General features: G+C 48.5%; 2 protein-coding genes across 6 annotated transcripts in view; both read left to right on the top strand.

The window, feature by feature from the left end:
• Nucleotides 1-5,173: 5,173 nt before the first annotated feature.
• LOC116490405 (acyl-coenzyme A thioesterase 1-like) overlaps nucleotides 5,174-12,609 on the top strand; it is an 8,423-nt gene continuing 987 nt past the window's right edge. Inside the window, exons 1-3 of one of the 2 annotated variants that reach the window (XM_032189538.1) lie at nucleotides 5,174-5,666; nucleotides 7,370-7,572; nucleotides 8,877-10,037. In XM_032189538.1, coding sequence (XP_032045429.1) covers nucleotides 5,207-5,666; nucleotides 7,370-7,572; nucleotides 8,877-9,482 — 1,269 coding nt within the window. In that variant the 5' untranslated portion in view covers nucleotides 5,174-5,206 and the 3' untranslated portion in view covers nucleotides 9,483-10,037. Of the gene's footprint in view, nucleotides 5,667-7,369; nucleotides 7,573-8,876; nucleotides 10,038-12,609 lie in introns of those variants that run through there. The other variant, XM_032189537.1, reaches the window with a different exon arrangement.
• LOC116490404 (dynein light chain 1, axonemal-like) overlaps nucleotides 10,616-12,609 on the top strand; it is a 23,844-nt gene continuing 21,850 nt past the window's right edge. For 2 of the 4 annotated variants that reach the window (XM_032189535.1, XM_032189534.1), the window contains exon 1: nucleotides 10,922-11,159. In XM_032189535.1, coding sequence (XP_032045426.1) covers nucleotides 10,949-11,159 — 211 coding nt within the window. In that variant the 5' untranslated portion in view covers nucleotides 10,922-10,948. Of the gene's footprint in view, nucleotides 11,160-12,609 lie in introns of all 4 variants that reach the window. The other 2 variants (XM_032189532.1, XM_032189533.1) reach the window with 2 other exon arrangements.

The raw sequence follows: 12,609 nt of genomic DNA, 5'->3' as shown, positions 1-12,609 counted from the left end.
ATTGTTTTCAACCCCCACTTCTACCCCCACTTCTGAGCTAAGGTAATACCGATGTGCCATTCCTCCAGACTCCTCTCTAGACTGTCAACCATGCAGTTAACAAGCTCCTTCAGGACTCCATCCTTCACTGTTTTTGAACATTACCATTTGGACTTTAAATACAAGTCAGTCCAGAACTGGATATCTGGCTAAAATAAATGTAATTGAAATTGATAAATTTGATTGGAAAATATTGTTTATTTGGGTAAACAGAAGGTCCTAATTTGTTTGAGGAATTTATTTCATTTTTTTTCTGCACCTGTTTGTTACTGTCCAGCCAGTGGTATGGGTACAAATGTGACAAACTCTATTAGACATGAGCTGTTGACCAAGTCTGAGACTAAGATTGGATCCAGCTGCAGCTAGGCTCCAGAGGAGTTCAAAAAGCAAGGCTGTCCACTCTGACTCCTGTGACTCAACAGGAGGGTCCCTTCATGCCTTCGGTGGGCTGTCAGCTCAGTGTGAATAAAATGCGGGCTGGGATTTGAATAGCAAGCGACTATTTTCGCATAAGACTAAGTCTTGAGAGCAATTAAAAGGTACCTTTAAAATCATGATCTGACATAAGACATCTTGGTGAGGTTAAAACATGGGCTGGGATTCCCTGGAATGTAACCTTGTGGCGCATGTGTGTGTGTTGAGACAGATGGGCACTGGACCATTCAAAGTGAGAGAGGTTTCTCTTCATGGGAACCCAGCCCAATTTATATATAGATGTTACTCTCCTAAAACCTTCAAGGTTTTTTGTTTGTTTGTTTTCAAAAATGAAATACCTATACCCAGGATCATCCCTCTAAACAAAAGAGGGGAAAAAACAAACAAACAAACAAACGAAATCCCCCACACAACAAGGTACCGCAGACTCAATGGGATGCCTTTTTCAGTTGGCACAGTGAAGCATCTAAGCAGTGCACTGAATCAAAAAGCTTGGATCCTAAAAGATTCCCAGGACAACCTAAAATGGGAAATTAAAGATTTCAAAGATAAATTAACTGAACAACAAAATAAACCATCTCAACATTGATGTCTGTTTCTCATACTACTGCTCTGGTACAGCTGGATATTGTGGATGACCTTATTTATGATATAAATAAATCATAAATCTGGATGACCAGATTTATGTTATTTTTCTCGTCTATCCCCATACCTTCTGGATAACTTGGATAACAGGAGGAGGAGGAAATTGATTCCACTGCTAGCCCTAAGTACAGACCCTATCTAAAATGCCCTGTTGAAGGAAAAACTATAACCTGTCTCCTTAATACTGGAGCTTCTCATTCCACTTCACCTGCCTCTGACTTCCCACATTACCTTTTCTTCTGAGGTTGTAAATGGTGTGGGTATTGCAGGATAATCCCCCCCATGTCCTCTTATAACTTCTGACAGTGTTTCAGTCAGTCCTGTTTCTGATTATCTTACTTTTGTTTTAACAGATACTGCTCTTAGTAACTTGTTGAGCAAAGATCTCTTGTGTAAACTAAGTTGTGCCATCCACTGTTATCTGGATGGAATGTTTATTGACATGTCAACAATGTATCACGAAGAATTCATCTCTCTCCTTCATCTCTGGCAATCTAATCTTGCGTTGACACCTGTCTCTCCAGACCTATTTTTTCTTCAGGACATCATGGAGCAAGGACATTTTCAGGACATCGGGACTTCAGGATATCTTTACAGATTTGGTGTTCTCATGCTAATGGAGTAGGCCACATGCTAGGTGCTGAACCTGTCCAAATTACTTTAAATTGGGAAAAGCTTCTCCTGTGTGTTTCTCAGTAACCTATCTCAAAGGAAAGGTATTTGACTGGCAATTGATTCTCTTTTGCCAACCCCCATGGATGGTGAATAATATCATGACTTTCTTACCAAACAGATCCTTACCTCATGGCCTGATCATCAGAATATATCCTTGCTCAACCCAGATCTTATCCTTTCTGTAGATGGTTCTTGCCTCCAAGATGCAACTGGAAAACTTGTTTCTAGATGTGCTGTCCATACTGTGCATGCCACATTGGAGGTCTTTGCTCTTCCTTCTGTCTCTTCTTCACAAGCTGCTGAACTTGTTGGTCTTATCTGTGCCTGCGTTCTGGACCAGAGTCAATCTGCAACCATCTACCCTGACTCTTGCTATGTCTTTGGTGTTGTACGTGATTTTGGTCAGCTTTGGAATCACTGGTTTTTCTACCTGTACAGGTTGTCCAATTAAGAGTAATTGTTACATGATGCTCTTTTACAAGCCCTTCTTCTACCCTCTTCTTTAGCTATTGTTGCATGTCAGGCTGACGTAAGTTTCAGTTGAGATAAAGTTAATTTTCCTCATAGGAGCTGGAATGGTGCCAGCCAAAACCACAACATGGGGCCATGACACTGTCACATGAGGAAATGGTCTGGTTGATCATCCTGCCAGTACTGTGGCCCTTTGTAGCCCTTAGGCTCTGTATTTTGTTGTCATTTGTCTTTCTGACTCTGATTCACCTTCTCTTTCAGAACTTTAATTATTGTAGAACAAGGCTCCTGCAACTGAGAAGGACTCTTGGCTCCACAGTGGTTGCCAATTTCACCCAGATTCTTTATTGTGTTCTCTGGATGGTCCTTTGGTCATGCCTCACTCCATTTTACCCTGTCGTGCTTATGTGTTACACTCCGTGGCTCACGATAGCCAAGGGGGTGTGATTGCAGCCATACTGTGAGATTGGTTTGCTCCAAACTTTTCTGTGAAGCATGGCAGTATTGTCCCACCTGTCCCATGTGCCTAGTCCATAACATAGGGCGGTATACAGAAACAACCCCTGCAGCACATCTCTAACCTTGGGACCTGCAAATAATCTGCAGATAGAGTTTCCTCCAGATGGCTAAATGTTGTAATCCAGAATATGTGTTTGTAATCCACTGCAAGTTCTCAGGATGGGTTGAGGCTTATCCCTGCAAACAAGCTCATGTCACTATTGTGGCCAAGAAACTTTTAAGAGACTTGATACTTCGATTTGGCATTCCTCTTACTACAGATAGCAATCAAGTCACTCATTTCACAAACCAAGTGATTAAAAATATTTGCACAGCTTTAAACATTAAGCAACACCAGCATTGTGCCTACCATCTTCAATATAGCAGTACAGCAGAAAGAAACTCTGACATGAGAAGTAAATTAGCTAAGGTATGTTAAGAAACAGGCCTAAAATGTCCAAAAACACAGCCACTACCACTGCTGTACATGCAAAGCACAGCAAATAGGAAGCATGGCTGTTTGCCTCATGAGATCCTTATGGGATGGCCTACGAGCCTTCCCTGAAGCACTGCACAGACTTGACCTGCAACTGACTGATGTTTTCACATTGAATTATTGCAGGCCCCGAATGAAACATGTAATATCTGTACATTATCAAGTAACGCAAGATCTTCCAGAGCTTTCCTTCAAACTGTGCCACGCTCTGGAACCAGGAGACTGGGCTTACATCAGGTTGCACCAGAGAAAGAACTCTGGAAGGGAGCACACCAGTTACACTGCACTACCCTCACTGCCATCAAAAGGAAAGTAATTCCCCACCAGGTATGTGAATCTCCCTGTAGGAAGGTACCACCACCCAACAACACAACTCAGAGAAAGGTGCCCCCTCCAGAAAACACAATGCCGACCCTGAATCTTAAACCTTCAGCTCCAGGCCTGGCTTTGTGACTGGACTGTGGTCACAAGGACGCATGACCATAACATGGTCTCTGACCATGATAATTAGATCCATCTTCGATTGCTCCTTTAACCTCTGGAATTAGTTTTACAACTATTTAGAAATATTATTACAATTCATTTGTATAATTTTACTTTATTCTAAGCCAAAGGTTGTTTATACATTAATAGCACAGGAAACGAGGTTCCAAATTCTGACGAAAACATTTTTAGGCTACAGTCTGCATGGATTAGGAGCCTATGGAATATGGAGAGGTATCTCTCTTCTTAACCTTGCAGCTTGGGTAGCTGTTGTGGCAAATCTATTCAAGTGATGGATTTGCACGTCAAAGAAATCACAGAATCGTTAAGGTTGGAAGAGGCCTTCAAGATCATCTGGTCCAACCATCCCCTACCAATGTCACCCACTAAACCCTGTCCCTAAGCACCAGGTCCAACTTTTCCTTGAACAACCAGGGATGGTGGGGCAACCTGTTTCAATACCCGACTGCTGTTTCTGAGCAGAAATGTCTCCTAATTACAAACCTGAACCTCCCCTGGTGCAACTTGAGGCCATTCCCTCTAGTCTTATTGATTCCTGGAAGCACTCTACAAAGGAAGCACTCTACAAAGCAAATGAGTTATACAGTAGGTATGTGGTTTACATGTATTTTGGCACAGGGCGCGTGCGTGATAGCTCCCAAAGGCATGCGCACCCCAATGTGGCAACTTGCCCTGATTATATGCATTAAAGTGTTACATATGCATTAAATTTCCCAATACGCCTATATATATGCATAACCTACCCCTGTTTTAAATTAAAATTAGCTCCAATAAGTCATTTCCATAAACTCCTCCCATCTGCGCTTGCGTAGTGCCTTGTGGTGGTGCTGGTTCGGGGGGCCTGGGGATGAAGGCTGATACCTCCTCTTCATCACCACTAGCTGACCCCCTGCCTTTGTACAAACTCAGCGGCTCCTTGGCTCTTGTCCAAACCACAAGGTCGGTCTCGGCTGGTTTTTGAGACAGGTTCCCCATTTCTGTCAGGAAACATCCCCTGTGAGGGGGCCCCGAGACTCCTCGTTTCGGGTTAATTTGCACAGTAGCAAGCAAAGACGCTCAGCAACATCTATTTTAATGCCTCTACTATTGAATTTATTTAATTAATTTTATTTATTTATTTATTCAAACCATCTATTTTGGCCGCCTCACAGCCAAGCCCAGCTCCCCGGCCCGGGCTCCCGCGCAGCGCCCAGGCCCCTCCCCGCGCGGCGGGCGGGCCGAGGGCTCCCCAGCCCAGCCCAACCCAGCCCAGCCCAGCCCGGCCCGGCCCGGCCCGGGCGGGCAGAGCGGGGCGGCGGTGCCCGGGGGCGGAAGCGCTGCGGGGCCATGGGGCAGGTCGCTGCCCTCTCCCTCAGCCGGCTGAGCGCTCGCTGCTGGCAGAGGCTCCTCTGGCCCGGCCCCGCGCGGATCCCTGGCGCCCTCCCCGCCCGCAGCCTGTCCTCCATGGCCGCCAGCATCCGCTTCTCGCCGGCCGCCCGCAGCCTCTTCGACGAGCCGCTGGGCATCACCGTGCAGGGCCTGGGCCCGCGGCAGCAGGTCACGCTGCGGACATCCTTGCGGGACGAGGCGGGCGAGCTCTTCCAGGCCCACGGCCGGTACCAGGCGGCGGACGACGGGGAGCTGGACCTGGCCCGCTGCCCCGCGCTGCCGGGAGGCAGCTTCAGCGGCCTGGAGCCCATGGGGCTGCTCTGGGCTCTGCAGCCCCGCAAGCCCTTCTGGCGGCTGGTGAAGAAGGACGTGCAGACCCCCTTCCGCCTGCGGCTGGAGGTGTTGGAGGGCCACGGGGACCCCCCCGGGCAGCTCCTGGCCCAGGCCGAGCACGAGCGGCTGTTCCTGCGGGACGGGGTGCGCAGGGTGCCGGTGCGAGAGGGGAGGATCCGGGCCACGCTCTTCCTGCCCCCCGGTGAGTACCGGCCCTGCCGGGCTCCTTGCCCCCTGAGTTTGTGTCAGCGACTGCTCTTCAGCCCGGGCTCCGGGGTTGTTTTCGGCAGGGCCGCTGCTCGGGCAGTCACTTCCCAAGGTGCGGGGTTGCATGCGATTGCTCTGCGCCCAGAGAACACCCTCACCCTTCTCCATGGGTGAAGACCTCATGACCTGTCTGTTAGCCCAGTCCTTAAATTCACCAGAGCCCCCCTGGATTGAAGCTCACCCTCAGTGCTCTCTCACATTTACCCCCATCCACAAACCCTGTGTCACCGTACTAGCTGTTGATGCCAACAGTTGTGTGTGAACATATTTGTTTTCAGATGCCGTGGTGGCAGCGTGTGGTGCTGGCCGGCCCTCAACCTACCTTTCCCCTACCTGGCTGCTCTCCAGGGAACTCAGCTAGTCATTCTTAGGGCTGAACGTTGCTGTCCAAAAGTCTCAAGTCCTAACTGTGCTGCTGCCCATCCCAACCTTTCCCCAAATCCTGAACTCAGTCATTTCAGAGTTGTTGCAGTCCAAGCTGCTTTTTACTGCCAAATTTGCACCATTTCTCTCTGCTTCTGAGCAGAAAGTCAAGTAGAGCATTATACAGGTTTGCCCTTACAGCCTTTCTGTCAGCAAATTATCAAGAGGGTCTCAGAGGTTTCCAGATTGCCTAAAAAATGCTGTGTTGTCCCAGCAATTGTCAAGGCTTATGCTAGTTGTCAGTAGGAAGCCTCATCTCTTGCCTTGATTTGGTCAGGTGCTCTTTAGCAGTTACGATCCCCCAACACATTCCCAACTTCCCTTCTCCCTGTGATCCAGAGGCTCTCACCAGGTGTGTCTCTGGTTTCATGCTGGAACCCCACCAAGTCAGAGAGCACTTCTACATAGTGTGTACTTTTCCCTCCCCACCTCCTTCCCTGCCTGCCCTTGGTAGCTCCTCCATGAGAGCAGTGCAATCATACGTGCTGTCCCAGCCAGCATCCCTGCTTATGATTGCGTTGTAGCCCTGTGGCTGGGGTTGAGTTTCCAGTTCTTGTTGTTTGTTGCCCAAGTTTTGTGCATTAGTGTGTGGACACCTGAGATTGCCTATATTCAGAGCAGGAATGAAGAATCCGTATGGCCTTCTCCTTTCCATACTTCTTTATCAGTTTGTAGCCATCCCTCCCAGCTCTGTTCCGTCCCTGTCTCCTGATGAGCCTAAGGTAGAGTTTCCTTCAGAGGGTAGCAAGACCAACTGCAAATATTTTCTTCCCTTAGTGCTCTGGTTAATCTGCTGTAGTACATTGACACAGGAAGTGAGAAGCCTGGAACATCAGAAGATGAGATTTTTGGGTCCATCTTTTAAGAAATGCAGTGAGGAGAATCCTCCTGGGTATTCTTGAAGCAGAGCTTGATATCTTTGCAGTGAGTTTACATTATATAGGGAACTAGATGTGACTGTCAGGGGAGCCCTTCCCTTCTAGCCCTGATGTTCACTAAAACATTAGCAAGATTGCTGTTTTGTGCTGTCTTATTTAATCTTGAAGCAATTTATCCATTTACTGAAAATTGGCACAGAATTTAGGATGCTTAGTACCATTCTTGATGCTTTTTTTTTTTTTTAAAAAAAAAAAAAAGATAGATTCTCAGTCCTATCAATTTGGGATACAAATGAAAAGTGATGGGTTAAGGTAGCTGTCTTGTGGTCTGTTGCAGGAAATGGCCCCTTTCCTGGAATTATTGACTTGTATGGAACTGGAGGAGGACTCCCTGAATACAGGGCTTGCCTGCTGGCCAACTATGGCTTTGCTGTGCTGGCTCTGGCTTTCTACGGCTATGAAGATCTCCCCAAAGAGATGAAGGAGTTCCACCTGGAATATTTTGAAGAAGCCATAAACTACATGTTAAAACACACCCAGGTTGGCTTTTTTATTGACTCTTTCTCATTACTGGTAATTATCATTAGTTAAGTCCTGTCAGACTGCACACAGGGCAGAACTGCTTTATTTAAAATAGCATCTCTGCTCACGTTGGCTGCAAATAGTTCCTTTCATATCTTTAAGTCCCATTACAGTGGCTCTCTGGCAGATTATTCCAGTTTTTCTGAACTGGCCGGGTGACACAATGACATGTGGGTCACATACTGGTAATTTCTGCTTCACTCACCCCAGTGTTGTAACTAGGGAACCAGTAGCCTTGAGGCTTATCAGGCTTCCAATAGGGCTTTGAGGTTTATGCTCTGTAATACGTCCTTGAGAACTAAATGTCCTTTCCAGCCTTGGAGCATGTGATACGCCTCTGTGATCCAGGGCTCAAGAAGTCCATAAATACCCATTTGTCGCTGTGTATTGTAATAAGGTGTTGTAGTCACTCCAAATGGTGGTATGTGGTGTGTGGCTTTTAGTAGCTGGCTGTGAAGTCAGGGATCAGGGTTCCTGAGCTGGCATCTCCTGGAAGAGAGCGAGCTCTGCTTAGGTCTGCATCAAGATGGCACCACTTGGAAGAGAGCCCTGCTTAGTTCTGCGTCTTCTTCCAAATAGCTGTAGACAGCAGTAGCTAGAGTTGCACAAAGCAGTGTCTTGCCACTCTGGAGAGCTCAAAATAAATACCTTCCTCAGCCTCAGAAATATGAGAAATTGTTAAAGGCCTTGGTTGCCTTTCAGTTGCCTTTCCCCTAACTGCTTTTGCCACTCCTCTGCCCAAAAACTACTTTTTCTTTTTTTTTTTTGTTTTTATCTCCCCCTGCCAACAGTATCTTAGCCTGTCATGAACACCTTCACTGATACCTGCCACCATGTGTTCAACATTTTGCCAAGTTTGGGTTGTATTTTCTATTTTCCTCCTTTTCTGTGCTTCAGAGTCAGAGGGTGTGGAGCCTGTCATTCTGGTGCTAAGGTACGGAAGGTATTAAATTTTATTGCTGTCTCAGAGCCTTTTTAGCCCAGAAAGGGTCTTTGGATGTTGGAGCAATTGTGCAATTCACTAACCATCTTCCAGTATCCTCTGTTAGGATGCTGCTGCAGTCTCTGCAGGGCTTGTGGTAATAAGTCAAGCACAGAGCAGTGCTCCAAGGTCCTTCAGACATGGGCCTTGCACATAGGACCTTAGATGCCTCTACCTGGGGTCCAAATTCAGAACAAGAACTGCTGTGAATATGGCAGCACTTCAAAGAAATAGCAAGCAGTGGTTTATTGATTGTGGTTTCTCTTTCTCTCCCATCCAGGTGAAAGGTCCAGGGGTTGGGCTGCTTGGATTCTCGAAGGGGGGTGACCTGTGCCTCTCCATGGCCTCGTTCCTGAAGGGCATCACGGCCACCGCTGTGATCAATGGCTCGGTGGCGAACGTGGGCGCAGTGCTCCGCTACAAGGATATCACCATTCCCCCCCTCGGTGCCGATGTAAAACGCATCAAAATCAACAAGTCTGGGATTGCTGATATTGTCGATGTACTGAACAACCCGTTAGAAGGGCCCAACCGCCGAAGCTTTATCCCTTTGGAGAAGGCCGAGTGTCGCTTTTTGTTCATTGTTGGCCAGGATGATCACAACTGGAAAAGTGAATTCTTTGCAGTTGAGGGGAGCAAACATTTGCAGGCACATGGGAAGGAAAAGCCCGAGGTAGTCTGTTATCCTGGAGCAGGGCATTATATCGAACCCCCCTTTTTCCCAATGTGTGCAGCCTCAATGCACCTGCTAGTTGGCAAGCCTGTGATGTGGGGAGGGGAGCCCAAGGCACACTCTGAGGCACAGAGAGATGCCTGGCAGCAGATCCAAGCCTTCTTCCACAGGCACCTCGATGGCAAGCCCTCTGGAACAACTAATAAGCTGTGATGCGAGTTAGGTTACTTTCCAGAGGAAGATGCTAGTGTTTCAGACTTGTTTTGTTATATGGCTCTGAGTGAGAGCAAAGAACATCAGAAAATAAGCTGTTGCGTTTCTTTGAGGAAGATGGTGAGTGAGAGCCATGAGAGCTGCTTCCTTTTCACGCTGTCCTCTAACCTCAGCGACGTCTTGGCCTCCTTACCGTGTGTGGTTTGGGTTTCCAAGCTGTGGAAAAACGGTGGTGGCAAGGCTGGGTCTTTTTGGAATACGAGTTTAAGTGGAAGGTAACTAAGCTGAGCTGAGGAATGGGACGAAAATTTACCTTTCTGGGCTTCCTTAGAGGAAACATTGGATGCCGTTGTCCTTACCAGAGATGGTTTCTTGCACTATTTCTAGAAGCAGCTCTTTTTTCTGCCTACCTCCAGTAATCTTCCTGTTCTCCAGGTGCACTTCCTTCAATTTTACTGTCTGTTCTTTTCCCCTCTCCCACATCACTGAAACGTATGCATCTGCCTTAACACTGTCATTTTTGAGACCTAATATTAATACGATTTTCACTTAGAAGTGTGGCAATAGCGTGTCAGCATCCCGAAATACCAAATTAACTCGTTTACAGATGACAACAGCCCGTCGCCTGACAGAATATTCTGGGTATATCCCGTAGAAAGGAGGAAACTTGGGGGGTTGAGAACATTCAGAAGCGTAAAGGGAAAACAGAAGTGGCGTGGAGGTGTCGGTGGTCACCCCTGGACCCACATTTGGTCACCTCAGCAGGTGACGCCCTCCCGCCTTGCGGTTTTCTCTGAGGGGGAGAGCGGGGCTGCTGCCCTCACACGGGCCGTTAGCGGGTCAGCGCCTCACGGCTCCGAGCCGGGTGGCTGCACGGGACGGGCCGCCCCCCGCCTTGCGCCCGGGCTGTACTCGTGGCCCTCATTAAAGCGAGCCGGGAGCTTTTAATTGTGGCCCTCATTAAAGCGAGCCGTGGGCTGGGGCGGGCTCCAGGCAACCCTCGGTTTCCGCGGGGCGGGCGGCGGGGGCGAGGCCGGGGGCGGCCTCAGCTCTCGATTGAGGCTGCCTGGCGGGGGCGGCGGCGGCCCGGCCGTTATTGCCGTGGGTGCAGCGGCCCCGCCACCGCCGCCGTCATGTGGAGAGCGGCGGCCCCGCTGCGGGCCCTGTGCCGCGCCCCGCTGCCGCCGCCCCCCGCACCCCGGCGGCGGGCCGTGAGCGTGGCCGTGACCCCCGCCGCCGGGCTGGCGGACGAGCGGGTGGACACCCGCGTGGCGGGGCTGTCGGCGGGGCAGGCGGTGACGCTGCGGGCCGTGGTGGCGGACGAGCGCGGCTGCCTCTTCCAGTCGTGCGCGCACTACCGGGCGGACGGCCGCGGGCAGCTGCACCTGGGCACCGACGCCTCGCACGGCGGGGACTACACGGGCGTGGAGCCCATGGGGCTCTTCTGGAGCCTCGCCCCCGCCGGCATGGAGAGGCCGTACCAGCGGCTCGTCCCCCGCAGCACCGGCACGCCGATGAGGGTGGAGGTGCTGGTGCACCAGGGCCACAGCGGGCCCGGCGCCATCCACGGGCCGGTGATGGCCAAGGCCGAGGTGCAGCGCTGGTTCACGGCCCCCGGCGTGCGGAGGATCCGGCTGAAGGAGGGAGGCGTCAGGGGCTCCCTGTTCCTGCCGCCGGGTGAGTGAGTGCTGCTCGGGACCCCGCGGCTCTTCTCCTTTGAAAGCCCTTTTTCCTCCCCGAGACACACGTACGTGCCAATCAGCGGAGCAGCAGGGCAGATTTTGGGAAATAGAAGTGTATAGAAGGCCGAGTTAATGGTTTAGTTAGTTCGTTTGTTCCGTGGGACAAATGCAAAACAGATTTCTGGACGAGTTCTACCTGTTCTGCTTGTGGGATGGCTGTGTTTTATGAGCTGTGATATTCCGATGGCCTGCTGCTGTTGCTGGAAAATGAAACCTTACCCCGACGACAGCGTTTGAACACTTGAGCCATGATTTAAGCTTCTGTATTCTCCTTGGTGTTGTTCTACTAGACCTGCAGCCCATATTGTCCCTAATTTATAATAGATCAGTTCTCCAAATCCTGCAAGTACCACTACAGTTATTAGGGATTTAAATCTTCTCAGTGAATGATTTCCAAACCAATAATCTTTTTTTTTTTTATCCATTTAGATACAGATCCAAAGTCCACTGAAGAAGAAGAAAACAGCATAGATTGAACTTTGAATTTTGGATCAAATGTTTAGTCAGCATTCTGGAATTTCTACCACTGAGACGTGGTTATTTTGATATATCCCATCTTAGAGAGTGAGCTGAGTTTCTGCTGAGCTCAGTGGGAATCCAGAGATCTGCAAGCTGGAACTGCATTTCTCCTTTTACAAAGTCTGGTGTTGTAATGTTGTGAAAAAAGTCTGGGATTATTGCTTAAATGATGCTGGCATCCTTCTTGACGGAGGATCCAGTTACAGCATTACCACCGTATCTTTCTTTGCTGCAGGGATTGTTAAGGCAGGAATCATAAAGGTCAACTGTCCTTAGTAAAAGTGAGATTACAGAAGCGGGCTTACGCTGCAGTTATAATGTGTAAGGGATTTCATATTTCAGGCGCAAAAGTTAAAGGCTTTAGTTGTTTTTGGTTTTTTTTGTTTGTTTGTTTTTAAAGCATTGGTAAAGTTGTTTAGCATTTCATCCTACATTTTAGTGAACAATGCAGAATCTATACTTGTATGTGTGCAGGCACTCAGGAAGGCAGTCAAGGATCCTTCTGTAAATTGAAGTTGTATTTCTCTCAAGACTCAAGGCTTGACTGTGCTTTTATCAAATGTACTTGCTAGAAAGCTTTCCACATAGGGATGATAAATAGAGTACTTTTTCCTTTTTTTTTTTTTTCCTAGCCACCTAGGCTGAGTGTTCATAACTATAGGTTACTACTGATCTTGGAATTCTGGGAAATTTGTCTGGACTGATCTTCTCTCACACAGAATATTGAATTTCAATGAAAAATTTTAGAACTGAAAGAAAAAGAACCTAAAAGCACGTTTCAGTGCTTTTCCGACTTTCTAATGCTTTGTTAGGAGGTTTCCATCTAGCATTTCTCTTCCAAAACTTCCTTTTCTCAAGCACCTTGA

This window comes from Aythya fuligula, chromosome 5, assembly GCF_009819795.1.
Source record: "Aythya fuligula isolate bAytFul2 chromosome 5, bAytFul2.pri, whole genome shotgun sequence".
Taxonomy (NCBI): Eukaryota; Metazoa; Chordata; class Aves; order Anseriformes; family Anatidae; genus Aythya; species Aythya fuligula.
This window is presented reverse-complemented; position numbering and strand designations above follow the sequence as displayed.